Source organism: Sciurus carolinensis, chromosome 5 (genome assembly GCF_902686445.1).
Source record: "Sciurus carolinensis chromosome 5, mSciCar1.2, whole genome shotgun sequence".
Taxonomy (NCBI): domain Eukaryota; kingdom Metazoa; phylum Chordata; class Mammalia; order Rodentia; family Sciuridae; genus Sciurus; species Sciurus carolinensis.
Genome location: NC_062217.1, coordinates 47,975,969 through 47,992,088, shown reverse-complemented (window position 1 = coordinate 47,992,088; position 16,120 = coordinate 47,975,969). Strand labels below are relative to the sequence as shown.

At 34.1% G+C, this 16,120-nt stretch overlaps 1 protein-coding gene across 8 annotated transcripts in view; it reads right to left on the bottom strand.

The window, feature by feature from the left end:
• Window positions 1–1,688: 1,688 nt before the first annotated feature.
• The window catches only part of Elf1 (E74 like ETS transcription factor 1), a 105,421-nt gene continuing 90,989 nt past the window's right edge, over window positions 1,689–16,120 (bottom strand). For all 8 annotated transcript variants that reach the window (XM_047552020.1, XM_047552025.1, XM_047552026.1 and 5 more), the window contains 2 exons: window positions 10,579–11,025; window positions 1,689–3,144 (listed from right to left, as the gene is read on the bottom strand). In XM_047552020.1, the coding sequence (XP_047407976.1) occupies window positions 2,541–3,144; window positions 10,579–11,025 (1,051 nt within the window). In that variant the 3' untranslated portion in view covers window positions 1,689–2,540. The remainder of the gene's footprint in view (window positions 3,145–10,578; window positions 11,026–16,120) is intronic.

Sequence of the window (16,120 nt, the reverse complement as noted above, 5' to 3'; positions counted from 1 at the left end):
CAATACTTATTGAAAAGTATTTCATTTCCCTTAATTTAAATTCTATAGCACTTTGTTGTCATATGCAAGGTTGAAGCCACCATCTTAGAATCTGAATTGTAAAACTTCCCAGCCTCTTGTTACTGAACTTCGTAGTCTCCAAAAGAATAAATTTATGCTCATTATAAATGATCCAGTCTTAGGCATTTTGTTATAAACGAACGAAGACACTGTACATACAATGTGATTTATGCAGTGAAAAACTGCAATAGTAGTTTGGTTAAAAGGGTTTTATTGGGGTGGGAGGGGGTGGGGGGGAGAAAAAAAAAAACAAAATGAATCAAAAACTATCACCCTGGGTAAATGTATGATTATACAAAATGGTATGCCTCTACTTCATGTACAAACAGAGAAACAAGATGTATCCCATTTGTTTACAATAAAATGAATTTAAAAAAGGTTTTATTGACCTGGATTATAGTATACTAATATATATCCTTTAAAAGTCATTTTAGAATATAATAATTAGAATGAGAAAATAAGTAAAAGTTATTGCTGGGTATAGATATTGAATTTACAATATTATTTTCTTGTATCTTTCTTAATGTTTCCCAAGTTTAGCAGTTAAGTTTATAATTAAAAAACTTGTTTTTACAAGTGTTAATATCACTGCTGAGAATATTTTATTGTTACCTGATTCTTGGAGCTTGGTTGCTATAGTTTGAATGTAAGTTAAGAGTGGGACCTTTAAAAGATTACTAATGAATATTATTTTATCACCATTATCTCCAGAGTGGATTTGTTATAAAAGAAGCCCACTATTCTGCTGCCATGAGTGCCTCAAGAAATGCCAATATCTTGATACTGTACTTCCCAGCCTCCAGAACTGTGGCAAGGATCCCTCCCCCTATCCCCCAGTACTGGGAATATTGAACCCAGGGGCCCTCTACCACTGAACTACATCTCCAGCTCCACACCCCCACCCCATTTTTAAAAAAAATATTTTCAGACAGGAACTCAGTGAGTTGCTGAGGCTGATCCTTCTAGCCCCAGTCTCCTAAATTGCTGGGATTACATATGTGTGTGCCACTGCACCAGCTGAGAAATTTCTTTATATAAATCATTTAGTAACACTGTAAATACTAGCCAACAGTCTCTGTACACTTGTTCTTTAAGAAATATTTGCAAAAACAAATATTGAGAATTTCACGATTTATTTAATAAACCAATTAAAGATACAAAAAAGTTTAGAGGATTCCAAAATTTAAATTTTCATTTAAATACAAATTCACTTTGTAATATGAAAACATACCAGTAGACCTCTAAACATGATTTTTTCATCTACAAAATTTTTACTATACTAGAAAAATTTGCAGAAAACAGTTTTTCTTGTGACATTAAATGTACATTATTTACAGTTGAAAAATCTAAAAACTATTTCATTTCAGAAACTTGGATATATGTGTATGCAATTCCCTTCCCCCCTCCACCCCCAGTAAAAAACAATCCAAAATATAAAGCTATAATATGTTTTCATAACAAATGACTACTCAAGCCAGATTAGCCCAAGACTCAAGTTGTTTTCTTAGTCTTTAAGAAAGTGCCTTGACTCTTAGAATAGCAATATATCACTTAGCACTCAGCAACAGAAGTATACTAATGGACCACAGTACACAGTGGTCTAAGGAATTAATGAAAGAAATTAGGAAGAATGGATGGCATATTTTATTGATAATAGAAGAATGAATTATGTAGGGATCACTTATTTTTCTATAACATTTAAGCTATATTTGCTTTAGGGAATAACCTGATGTTTTAATTATAATTTTAAAATATAGGTGTTTGAATCATAAAATTTAAAACTAGAAGGGAAACTGAAGATCATTTAGCCCTATGCATCCCTCACTTTTATGAAAACTGAGGCCTCAAAACAATCAAGTGGTTTGCCCAAGATTACACAGCTAATTAGTAGGAGAACCATTCTTAGGATGATATTTTATACTATTCTGTTGAAACTGGCTGAGTCATATCATGGGCATATTTCAATTTTTAATGTTACTTTCCATGTTCATAGTTTGTTATACAGTACAACCAACTATAGTCAATCTAAGAGACATAATTTTAACAAAGAATAAGTTTCTTGCATTTCAGAGTCAAGACTTAACTTATACAAGTGGAATGGAAATATTTCCTATATAAATTTCCTGTTGTCTTGTATTTAAGTATTATATTTACAAAAGAATCAAAACAGCTAATACAATGTAAAATTAGAAAAGAAACTTTAAAAATGTTTATGGTATAACAATTGAAAAAAAAATCTCAAAAGGATGTCTTCATAGTATAAAATGCTGTTCCTTCACATTGAATTCTGAAACATTTGGAGAATAAAGAGAAACACTGCGTTTTACTCCCTTAACTAATAATATCAAAATTAACTCAATTATTTTTAACAATTGGAAAATTAGGAACCTCTAGATTTATCTTAGAATTAGATAGTTTACAGACAACTGAAAATGAGTTCATTATAAAACAAATCATCCATAAATCCTTTGGTATATTATTTAAAGAGAGTTAGGTTCCAGCAGTTCATTTTGTTTCACAGCTACCTTAGAGGTAAATCCATTGGTACTGGATACCACCATCACATAAGGCTGTGGCTGTTGCGCAGTTTTCTCAGTGTCTTCCTTCAAATGATCTTCAGTCTCCTTCTTTTCTACCTCCTGTATAAGAGTTTTTGTCTCTTGAGCTTTGATGACTGAAGTAATTACAGTGCCAGGAGGGTGAGCAACTAGTTGTGAACTTCGAGGAGAAAAGGTCACCACAGGTGTAGTAGCACTGAAGTTTGGGGATGAAGTCATACTGACGGTTCCATTACAAATGGACTGAACATTGCTAGTAAGAACCTGTTGTACATGGGCAGGGCTAAAGACAATTGAAGGAGGAGAGCCTGCCTTCTGGGATGGTAGCACGACATTTTCTTTCAGTACTGTCATGGACTGTGATGACGGAATAGCTTGTAAAATAAATTTCTGAGATCCAGCACCAGCTGATGGATCTGTGCTGGCTATTACTGTTGTGAGTGGCACTGTTTGGAGTGTTACTGTGTGCAACTGCTGATTCCCAGGAGACACAACCACTGGAACTTGGGTTGGAGCCTGTAGAGTCCTAATGAGATAACCAAATAAAAGTGAGACAGCGTATTAATTATTGAAACCTTAATACTGACAAGTCATCCTGAAAAAATACAAGTCAGACATTGCAAATGCTGCTTCCCATATTTGTAACACAGAATAATAAACATGGCACGCATATATTCAATATAGATACTCAACATATTTTCTCTCTTAAACTATTCATAATGATATCATCTGATGAATGCTATTTTTTAAAAAAGCTCTGTTTATAGTGCCACATCAACACAACTGGCAAACCAATTTTGGTGAGGAATGAGATATCAAAATGCTTATTAGTAAGTTAGGTATGAGCTGCTTGGAAAAAAAAGGGGGGGAAAGTTGGTATGGTGGCACCTGACTGTAATCCCAGTGACTTGGGAGGCTGAAGCAGGAGGATTACAAGTTCAAGGCCAGCTTGGGCAACTTAAGTAGACTCTGTCTGAAAATAATAAAAAGGGTTAGGGATGTGGCTCAGTGGTAGAGTACCCTGGGATCAATCCCCAGTACCACAGCAAAAAATACAAAACAAAAACTAGATGAAGAAGAACCAGGAAATTAAAATCAAATCTGTCTGATTCACTTTTAATACAGGATATTATCAGTGTGTTCATAACAATTACCAAACTTCATGATTATTTTCAATGTTTTTTAAATATAAAGAGGAAAAATGCTCTGTGAACTAAAAAATCTGTCTTAAATGTACACATGACAGAGTTCTTAGAATTTTAATAGCTCATAATTCATATATATTTACATAAAACAAGTCAGGATTATAACTTATAAGGGTTTTTAGGCTGATAGCACGAGATAAGGTCAAACTTTGACAAAATAAAATAGGAGCATGTTTTAGCAATTTTCTAGGCCCAAATAATTTTCACAAATTCTAATTACAGACCTACAATTTAACATAATCTCACTTATTATAAAGGTACATAAATGATATTATTAGGCAATCTAATTTTAGAAGTTCACCCCTGTGAAATCTACAGTTTTGATCATTGTTAATATAAAACAAATAGTTGAAAAACTGAATCTGGAGCTTTACTGTCTTCTCTGAATTCTGTAAAGAATTTTACAAAAGATACTTCAGTGTTATTTTAAATGGCTAACCACCAGGTTAGTCCCCATAAACTGGGTTATTAAAGCTAAATTTTAGTATGTTTTAGTTATGTGGCCTGTCACCTGTGGAAATGAAATTCTTGAGAAAACAAATTGGCTAGGTGGGAAGACACAGGATGACTAGAGCCTACCCATTCACGTGTGACACTGATTCCCAAATTCAGACTGCCACTCAAGTCATCATTGTGAGCATCAGTCTACAGCAGGATATAAACAGCTCTCTTGAAGGACAAAGCTAGAAGAGAACATGAATTGGGTATAAAGATTTAATAGGTGGGCAGGGTATGGCTGGGAATAAAGGCCAGATTACTAATACTAGGGAGGAATGGAAGAGTTGAGAGGAAACAATCACTTTAGGAGCCAGGGAGCCTTTCCAAAATACACTGTGCCTTCCCTTCTCTTTTCCTCCTGAATTGAAGTGACCTGGGTGGAAAAAGAGTCTGAGTATGGTAGCCCATAGCCATACACCATATTAAAAATAAGGTCCTAAGGGCTTTCCAGGATGATAGTTTACATACATGTACATATAGATAAAATAGTACTTGGCATGTAGTTAAGACAAAGATTCTATAATATGTATAGCCTTGCCATCTTGTATAAAAACATTACCTCCACTTTATATGTGAAACCATGTAAAAAGAGGTTGAACAGGTTCCATAAGATAACCAGTTAGATAAGAACCAGACCATCTGACTGTAGGTAGAGACTCTATGTGCCTGACCATTCTAACATACTCCTACCTACTGAGTTCTGAATAACTTCAGCTAAGATGAATATTTACTATTATATCCTTGAACTTCAGGCCATTTTAACTCTGATACACACCTCTCCCCTTTTTCCTTCTTTAAGGTATGGCAGAAACAATAATGTACTTTAAAAATTTCCATATTGCTAATTAGGACTACCATTAGGCAGTCAGTGCTTTTGTTCAAATTTTTAAAACCGGTCTTTACTTGAGAAACTAGACTACCATCTGTCAGAAAATACACATAATTATATATGATATATACAATGTAAATATGCTGGCTTATTTGAACAAATCATAAAACAAATTTCACTATTAAAAACTTCAGACAATAAAGAATAAAATACTATAAAATATTCCCTAAAACCACAGAAAATTTTTTTTTCCTTAATGGGTAAACTATCAGCTGTATCCCATTATATTACATACTTTAGATGACTACTTTTTAAAACCTTCCTAAGCTGTTTGTAACCAACTGGTACAATATTGATAATTTATAATTCATCAAAATTTCTGAGGCTAAAAAAGATAATGTAGCATTTAACTTTTATTGAAAATTTACTAAGAAAGTTGGAAGTGTTTATCACAACCACCTGTAAGGTCAAGTATTATGAGCTTTACAGATGAGGAAACACTCCAAGTATTTAAAAATTCATTTCACATTTAATAACTGGCAAGGCTGGAGGGCTGGAAGATAATGCCTACCTTCTTCTCCATCACACTACATTTAAGGTAATCTAAAAACTACAAATGTATATGTGTGTGTGTGTGTGTGTGTGTGTGTGTGTGTGTGTGTATTTGTTGGGGGGTACTGAGGATTTAACTCAGGGTCTCTTTACTCCTGAACTACATCACCAGCCCTTTAAAAAATTATAAATATATATATTTTAGTTCTAGATGGACACAATACCTTTATTTTATTTTTACGTGGTGCTGAGGATCACAGGAATGCAGGGCCTCACGTGTGCTAGGTGAGCAGCGCTACCACTGAGCCACAAACCCAGACCGCCCTTTTTATTTTCAGACAGGATCCCACTAAGCTGTTTAGGGCTTCACTAAGTTGCTGAGGCTGGCTTTGAACTTGGGATCCGCCTGCCTCAGCCTCCAAAACTGCTGGGATTAAGGTGTGCGCCACCATGCCCAGCTAAAAGACATTAAGACAAGTCAGGCACGATGCGACAAACCTGTAATCCCAGCTACTCAGAAAGCTAAGGCAGGAGAATTACAAGTTAAGGCCAGCCTCAGTAATTTAGCAAGATCCTGTCTTAAAAGAAAAAAAAAAAAAGAAAAGAAAAGAAAAAGGAGCTAATTATGTATCTCAGTAGTAGAGCATCCCTAGAATTCAATCCCCAGTACCACCCAAACAACAACAAAAAGACACAAGACAAACTATTACTGCTTGAATAAATATTAGAGAAAAGGAAGTTATGCTAGGTAAATGGACTTCGAGTTTACCAATGGACAATTTTGTGAAAATATTTTATCAGAGGTTTACTTTTTTTTTTTTTTTTTTCATTTTTCACTTTACTTATTTGCAGTACTAAGGACTTAATGTAGGGGCACTCTACCACTGAATTATACCCCCAGACTGCTTTGAGACAGGGTCAGCAGTTTTTGTTTTGTTTTTTAAATAATTTTTTAGTTGTCAGTGAACATTTACTTATTTATTTATATGCAGTGCTGAGAATAGAACCCAGTGCCTCACACATGCTAGTGGTTTAATTATGTTGTTTCTTGAACTAACATGAAGTCAGAGTCAAATATAAACTTGTAAAAACTAAACAAAAATACTGTAAATAAATTAAGAGAAGCTTAATTGACTCAATATAGATACATGCAATTTATGAGATGAAAAGAAATGGGTGAAGGAAGAACACTGAGTTGCTGCATGCCTCACTGTAAATAACTGACAGTTCATATGATCTGTATAAATAAGTAGGTAGTGTGACAAGTCATCAAGCTTTGAACTAAACTGCTTGTATTAAAATACTCTCTCCACCATGTACTAGATGTAACCAAGCTCCTTCACTTCTCTTTGTTTTAGTTTCCTTATCTGTAAGATAGGAAGGCAGTGGTGGGGACTGCATACTAGGTAAGCACTCTACCAAATGAGCTCCTGCCTTTTTTTTTGAGACAGGATCTTGCTAAGTTGCCCAAGAAGGTCTCCAACTTTAAATCCTCCTGCCTTAGCCTCCCAAGTAGCTGGAATTATAGGTATGCACCAATATGCACAGCTAAAATGGGAATATTACCCAAACCTCATTGAACTGTGAGAATTCTATCTATTGCTATATGTCAAGTAATATAAAAAGTACTGTGTCAATCCTTATAATAATTTAAGAATCTAAATTTTAGATTATATATGCTCTACCTCCTCTCAACCACAGGGAGAAAAATCTTTAAAAGGCCTCTGTTTTTATTAGTCATAAAACTGAGAGAAATATAATCAAACTACTATTTTCTCAGGAGTAATAATGGTTATTTAGAATAATAATCATTCTTATGAGTTATAGGTTGAAGTATTTAGAGTTAAAAGCAAGATAATGTTAACTTACTTGATAAATAGTCAAAAAGAAAAAAACGGCATAAATTTTTAAATCTAAGGGCATGGTAAATTAGTATTTATTATACTATTTTAACTTTTCCACATTTTGAAATTTTCATAATAAAAATCTGGGTAATTATAAAAATGCAAATTCAAAAAACAAAATATCACTATTTTATTAGAAATTATTCTAATAAAAATAATAATTAGAAATTATTCTAATAAAAAAAATTACAAATTATTCTAATAAAAACCAATAATGTTAAAATTTTAGAGTGATGTGTACAATTTGCTTGAGGTTCATTTAATTATTTTCCTTTTTTTTTTTTTTTTTTTTTGGTACTGAGGATTGAACCCAAGGACACTTTATCACTGAGCTACATCTCCAGCATGCCCCCTGCTCCCTTTTTTCAATTTTGAAAGAGGCTCTAAGTAGCTGAAGCTGGCCTCAAACTGGTGGTCCTGCTTCAGTCTCCCAAGTTGTTGGGATTACAGGCTTGTACCACTGAAGCCCAACTTCATTTAATTATTTTCTTTCTTCTATATTACAGAAAGTAACTAGAGAGAACCTGAGTAATTATATTCAGCAACTGTTTAGTCTTTAGAGGCTGGCTCCTCTTCATTTGCTTTTGCCTTTCTATAGCTAGTAACTTCAAGGAATAACATGGATTCTATTAAAAGTTTTCTTTTGTTACAGTGCTAGAGACTGAACCCCGGGATTTGTGCATGCAAGGCACATCCCCAACTACTTGAAAATAAGTGGAATCTGGGGGAAGAAATAAAGGATAAAACCAAATGACAGAAAAAATTTTTAAAAAGATACATGATTTTAAAAACCTGAGTATATATACAAAGGAATGATTTACTACAGTAAGAATCCAAGTTTTAATTTGAAAATGTTAAATTTTATATTGCTCATTTTATAATAGTCCACTTAAAAAAACTCTATCCTAAAATGAGAAAAAAGAATAACATGCACTACTTCAAAATAAATTCTGAAATGTGAATGTTTATTAGGTACTAGAAAAATGATAATGAATAAAATATGGCTCCAACAGTTACATACGTAAGAGGCAGGTATTAAAATGAACAGACAGAAGATAATATAGCCAGGCAATCAGCTTAAACCAGAGAAAAAGAAAGGAAGTGTAAGAGACTAAGGGTTGAGGTTACCAAAACTGGACACATTCTTTGTGAATATAAATCTAACAAGAGTTCCAAGAAACAAACCTAAAAAAGCTGTTTTAGAAATATGACTTGTAGTAATATAGGTTGAGCATCCCTAATCCAAAAATACAAAATTCAAAGTGTTCTCAAATCTGAAACAGCTGTCAAAATGCAGGTGTACCAAAAATATTGTATAAAATTACCTTCACTTGATATGAATGAGATATGTATGAAACATTAGTGAATTTTGTATTTAGACTTGATCCTATCCACAATACAGTTCATTATGTATATGCAACTATTCCAAAATCCATTATAAAATTCAAAATCTGAAACACTTCTGGTCTTAAACATTTCAGATAAGGGATACATAACCTGTATCTAGGCTACTTTGAAAAAACAATATTAGAATCAGGGCAGATTTCATGAAAATGTCAGGGATTCTAGAAATGAAGATTCTGAAAGGGACACAAAGGATGGTTTGAGAACCACTGGGGGGACGTATATAGTTTTGAATTTTTCTGGCAAGTCTTACAATATTTTAATAGCTGGCACTGGGAATTAGTCACAAATCGACTTTCAGAGTAATATTTAATACAATATCTGCAATTTAATACTTTTTTTTATTCCACAATGGGAATCTTGAATACAATTGCTATAAAATTCTGCTTACTCTTAACCTCCAACAGTTAATGGGTCCCAGTGACTAGTTGTAGCCATCTGTGTCTCCTATTAGCACAAATACACACAATGATAAGATGACAATCAATCGAATCTAGTGGGAGGAACCATATATTTCCAAGTAGACAATCATATGCTCACAAACAGTAACAGGAAATAAAACACTAGAAGGCAAATGCTTGAGATTAAATCATTTCTGTCCAATAAAAAAGAAAAAAAATCAACTTGCATCATTTGAAAAGTTAAGATAGTCTCAATGGCAAACATTTTAATTAGCAGAAAAGACTGAATTAGCCAATTGTGTCTTGATTCTAGGTAAAATTAACTTATATTGAGATCAACTGAACCAAAACCTCAGCATTTATGTTATGGAAAATCCAAACATAATATGAAAATCTGCTAATGATAATAAAGATCACTTTTATTGGCTTTGGAAGGGTTCCTGTGTGCTGTTACATTTCATGTTCTTGAAATTCATGACAGTATAAACTGGCAAAACAACAAAAGTTGTTAAATATCCATTGAATTTTATGCCTTCTTCCTTGCCTCTATGCTAAAATCAGGTAAGGCCAGTTCCAAAATTCTTTAGAAGACCAATCTAAAGCAGATGGGGTTTTCTTGGTCAGCATCTTTCCTCAAGCTCTTAGGCAAATATGATTTGATTAAACTAAGAAAACTACTTTTCCAAATTTTGGCAATCTGAAGCCTTAAAAAGAAAACTTTTAGATTCTTAGCCTCCCCAGTTGTTTGAACTTGTAGAACTATTCCGTAGTAGCATCTTCCCAAGTAATACCATTTCTTTCTTGGAACTCAGTACATTCTAAATGTCATAGAATGTCAATCTGAATTTTTTCATATTCTGACTTGATTTGAAAAAAAGATCTGAAACACTTTTCTGGATTTTCTTACCTTTGGGTCATTCCTTATATGGATCCATCTAGTAGGCTATACTTAAACTGATAGAATAACATCAAATAATGACAAAGTTTAAAATTAAGGAATCACTGATGCAATCAGAGGACTAATACAATACATACTGAACCTGAGACAGTCTGTTAACCAACAGTTCTAGTTAAAAATGCTCACTTCTGAATCCCGACCCACTTAACAAATAACGGTTCTGGTCAGAAACATCTAATAATTATGCATAGAAACTTTGGTTTTCTTACCTAATATTCTGAACAGAGGAATTTAATGTTTCCTCCTGCATGCTATTGGTTATGGTTGCTTCTCCTTCTGGGACAGCTTGTACTGGCTGTACTACGTGAACAGTCCGGAAGAGCTGGGTAGGATATGGAGACTGTGAGGGCTGCATTGTCCTCAAAACTTCTGATGGCTGTGTAACTTCTACAGGATCTTTGGGTTTTGTAGCTTTAGAATTCCCTGCTTTTAGAACTGTAGTGGCTCCTTTTATCCCTGGACTTGAAGATACTCTTGATCGGCTTGCTTGATTCCTACTTGAAGTGGTCGTTGAAGAAAGTGATGGATCTGAAGACTCTATGCTGGAACTTGGATCCTCATCATCTATATATATAAGATCTTTTGGCATTTCTTTAAACTGATATACCAAGCGCTGACCTTCCACTTTTGCAAGAATACCCCTTTGGTAATAGTACCTATTCAAAGCAGATAATTTCATCAATATCCTATTCAATAAATCTAATGAAAGTAATATTTAACACAAATTTTCCTAATAATAAGCAACATTAAAGTTAGAATCAAACAAGTGAAAAATTTTCTAAATGAATGGCAGTTATATAGGATACACTTAACACTTATACAAAGAAAGAAAAGTCCTTATTCCCAATTAAATCTAAAGTCAGTTCTTATTAGGGTACTGCTGAAAAGCAACCAGCCTTCCACTTTCTTCCTTTCTCTATCTTGCTGCTAACTTTCTGGGATAATCAATTGTCCTACAAATATCAAGAGACTGTTTCCTCTCCACAGCTTACTATAACATTCCTATGAGTTTAAATTTTATTCAGTTTTGTGTGCAAAACTGAATGATGAAAAGAAGTGATTCAAATATTATCTGTCATTGATATTAACAAAATCAAGAACCAAAATGAAGTGTAAGCTAAACAAACCCAAAATTTAAACTACTTCTAGTTTTTTGGTGTTGTTTGTTTATTTAGGTACTAGGGATTGAACTCCAGTATGCTTTACCACTGAGCTACATCCTCAATTCCTTGTATTTCTTATTTTGAGACAGGGTCTCAATAAATTGCTGAGGATCTAAGAAGAGTTCTAGATTAAGACTGTCAAATTACATATCCTCTAAAAGATTATTCACATCACTCTCTTTTTTAACAACTAGGCATTGATCCCAGGGGCACTTTACCACTGAACTACATCCCTATCCCTTTTTATTTTTTGAGACAGGGTCTCTCTAACTTGCTGAGGTTGGCCTAACTGCCTTAGCCTCCAGAGTTGCTGAAATTATAGGCAAGTGCAATCATGCCTATTCAGATCATTCATATTTTTACTCTTTCTCAAATATGTGCATATATTGAGGAATAAATGACATCATCACAGAAAAATGACATCATCACAGCAAGCTTAAGAATAAAATGGGAAAGCTGCTGGGCAAGGCTTCCCTGCCAGGGAGGCAAGTCCAGAGACCCAGACCCAGAACAGCCAGGTCCCAGCCCACAGTCTAGTGCCCCTGTGGTTGACCGTCTGTCAACACGTGGAGGTGTCTCTGCCCACTAGGAGGGAAAATACTCCACCTGGAGGCCACCATCCCTAGAGGGGCAGCATCCTTTTTGGGTCACTGCATTATCAAGTTCCTCCAAGACCTCAGGCTACTGAAGACTAGGAGGTGAGTTACTGGAAACCTGCAGGAACACTATAAGTCTCTAGGGGGAAACTGCAATACCTCAGATTTGCACTCCTAAAAGGGAAGATACATGAAAAATATGAGAAAACAAGGGAAGAAAGTATCCCAAACAAACCTAGATGATACATCAATAAAAATCCAGTGACAGCATGGCAGAAGAAATATCTGAAAGGGAATTCAGAATGTACATAATTAAAATGATCAGAGAAGCAAATGATGAGATAATAGAGCAAATGCAGGCACTGAATGATCGCAACAATCAACAGTTAAAATGCAGGAAGCAAAGGATCGTTTCAATAAAGAGAGATTCTGAAAAAAAAAAAAACCAAATTCTTGAAAAGAAGGAAACAATAAACCAAATTAAAAACTCCATAGAAAGCATAACCAATAGGATAGAACACCTGGAAGACAGAACCTCAGACATTGAAAACAAAATATTTAACCTCGAAAACAAAGTTGACCAAACAGAGAAGATGGTAAGAATTCGTGAACAGAATCTACAAGAATTATGGGATGTCATGAAAAGACCAAATTTAAGAATTATTGGGACTGAGGAAGGCACAGAGAAACAAAACCAAATGAATGAACAATCTATTCAATGAAATATCAGAATATTTCCCAAATCAGAAGAATGAAATGGAAAATCAAATACAAGAGGCTTATAGGACACCAAATGTACAAAAGTACAACAGAATCACACCAAGGCACATTATAATGAAAATACCTAACATATAAAATAAAGATAAAATTTTAAAGGTTGCAAGAGAAAAAAACCAAATTACATTCAGGGGGAAAACAATATGGATATCAGCAGATTTCTCAACCCAGACCCAAAAAGTTAGAAGGGCCTGGAACAGCATTTTTCAGGCTATGAAAGAAAATGGATGCCAACCAAGAATCTTATACCAGCAAAACTTACATTCAGATTTGATGACAAAATAAAATCCTTCCATGATAAAACAAAAGCTAACAGAATTTACAAATAGCTGGCACTACGGAACATTCTCAGCAAAATAATGCATGAGGAAGAAATAAAAAACAATGATGTAAGTCAGCAAAAGAAGGAACTACACTAAAGGAATAGCCAAATAAAGGAGAAACCAAGTCAAGTTAATAAGCCAAAATGACTGAGATACAAATCATATCTCAATAATAACCCTGAACGTTAATGGCCCGAACTCATCAATCAAAAGACACAGATTGGCAGATTGGATTAAAAAAGAAAGACCCAACTATATGCTGCCTTCAAAAGACTCATCTCATAGAAAAAGACATCCACAAACTAAAAGTGAAAGGATGGGAAAAAAACATACCATGCACATGGACTCAGCAAAAAAGCGGGGGTATCCATCCTCAATCAGATAAAGTGGATGTCAAGCCAAAGTTAGTCAGAAGGGATAAAGAAGGACATTTCATACTGCTCAAGGGAAGCATAAATTAGCAAGACATAACAATCATAAATATTTATGCCCCAAACAATGGCTTATCCATGTACGTCAAACAAATCCTTCTCAATTCGAGGAACCAAATAGACCACAACACAATAATACTAGGTGACTTTAACACACCTCTCTCACCACTGGACTGATCTTCCAAATAAAAACTGAACAAAGTCTCAATAATACAGTCAATAATTTAGACTTAACAGACATATATAGAATATTTGATCCATCAATGAGCAAATACACTTTCTTCTCAGCAGCACATGGATCCTTCTCTAAAATAGACCATATTTTATGCCATAAAGCTACTCTTAGTAAATACAAAAAGATAGAGATACTATCTTGTATTCTATAGATCATAATGGAATGAAATTAGAAACCAATGACAAAATAAAAAACAGAAACTACTCCAAATACCTGGAGATTAAATAATATGCTACTGAATGATGCATGGATAACAGAAGACATCAGTGGGGAAGTGAAAAAATTCTTAGAGGTAAACAAGAACAAAGATACATCATATCAAAATCTCTGGGACACTATGAAAGCAGTACTTGAAGGAAAATTCATTTCATGGAGCACATTCAATAAAAAAAGAAAAAGTCAACAAATAAACGACCTAACACTACAGCTCAAAGTCCTAGAAAAAGAAGAACAAATCAACACCAAAAGTAGTAAAAGACAGGAAATAGTTAAAATCAGAGCTGAAATCAATGAAATTGAAACCAAAGAAACAACTGAAAAAATTGACAAAATAAAAAGTTGGTTCTTTGAAAAAATAAATAAAATTGATAAACCCTTAGAAATATTAAAGAGGAGAGAGAAAAATTACTAAAATTCGGGATGAAAAAGGAAATATCACAACAGACACTATTGAAATACAAAACACAAATAGAAGCTATTTTGAAAATCTATACTCCAACTAAACAGAAAATCTCAAAGACATCAACAGGTTTCTAGAGACATATGATACACCCAAACTGAATCAGGAGGACATACACAGTTTAAACAGATCAATTTCAAGCAACGAAATAGAAGAAGTCATCAAAAGCCTACCAACAAAGAAAAGTCCGGGACCACATAGATTCTTAGCTGAGTTCTACAAGACCTTCAAAGAAGAGCTCATTCCAATACTCCTCAAGTATTCCATGAAACAGAAGAGGAGGGAACCCTTCCAAACTCATTCTGTGAAGCTAATATCACCCTGATACCAAAACCCGACAGAGACATATCGAAGAAAGAAAATTTCAGACCAATATCCCTAATGAACATAGATGCAAAAATTCTTAAAATTTTAGCAAACTGCATACAAAAACATATTAAAAAATAGTGCACCACAATCAAGTGGGTTTTATCCCAGGGATGCAAGGCTGGTTCAACATCTGGAAATCAATAAATGTAATTCACCATATCAACAGACGTAAAGTTAAGAATCACATGATTATTTCAATAGATGCAGAAAAAGGACTTGACAAAATACAGTACCCCTTCATGCTCAGAACACTAGAAAAAACAGGGATAGTAGGAACATACCTCAACACTGTAAAGGCTATCTATGCTAAGCCCATGGCCAATATCATTCTAAATGGAGAAAAACTGAAAGCATTCCCCCTAAAAACTGGAACAAGGCAGGGATGCCCTCTTTCACCACTTTATATTCAATATCGTCCTTGAAACTCTAGCCAGAGCAATTAGACAGACCAAAGAAATTAAAGGGATACAAACAGGAAAAGAAGAACTCAAACTATCCCTATTTGCCAATGACATGATTCTATATTTAGAAGAGCCAAAAAATTCCACCAGAAAACTTCAACAACTCATAAATGAATTCAGTAAAGTAGCAGGATATAAAATCTAGTGCATTTTTATTCATAAGTGATCAATCCTCAGAAAGAGAATTTAGGAAAACTACCCCATTCACATTAGCCTCAAAAAATAAAATACTTGGGAATCAATGTAACAAAAGAGGTGAAAGACCTCTACAATGGGAACTACAGAACACTAAAGAAAGAAATTAAAGAAATCCTTAGAAGATGGAAAGATCTCCCATATTCTTGGATAGGCAGAATTAATATTATCAAAATGGCCATAATACCAAAGGTGCTATATAAATTCAATGCAATTCCAATTAAAATTCCAATGACGTACCTCATAGAAATAGAGCAAGCAATCATGAAATTCATTTGGAAAAATGAATAGCTAATGCAATCCTTAGCAGGAAGAGTGAAGCAGGGGGTATCACAATACCAGAACTCCAACCATACTACAGAACAACAGTAACAAAAATGGCATGAGGGGCTGGGGATATAGCTCAGTTGGTAGAGTGCTTGCCTCACATGCACAAGGCCCTGGGTTCAATCCCCAGCACCACAAAAAAAAAAAAAAAAAAAAAAAAAAAAAAAAAAAAAAAAAAGGCATGATATTGGCAAA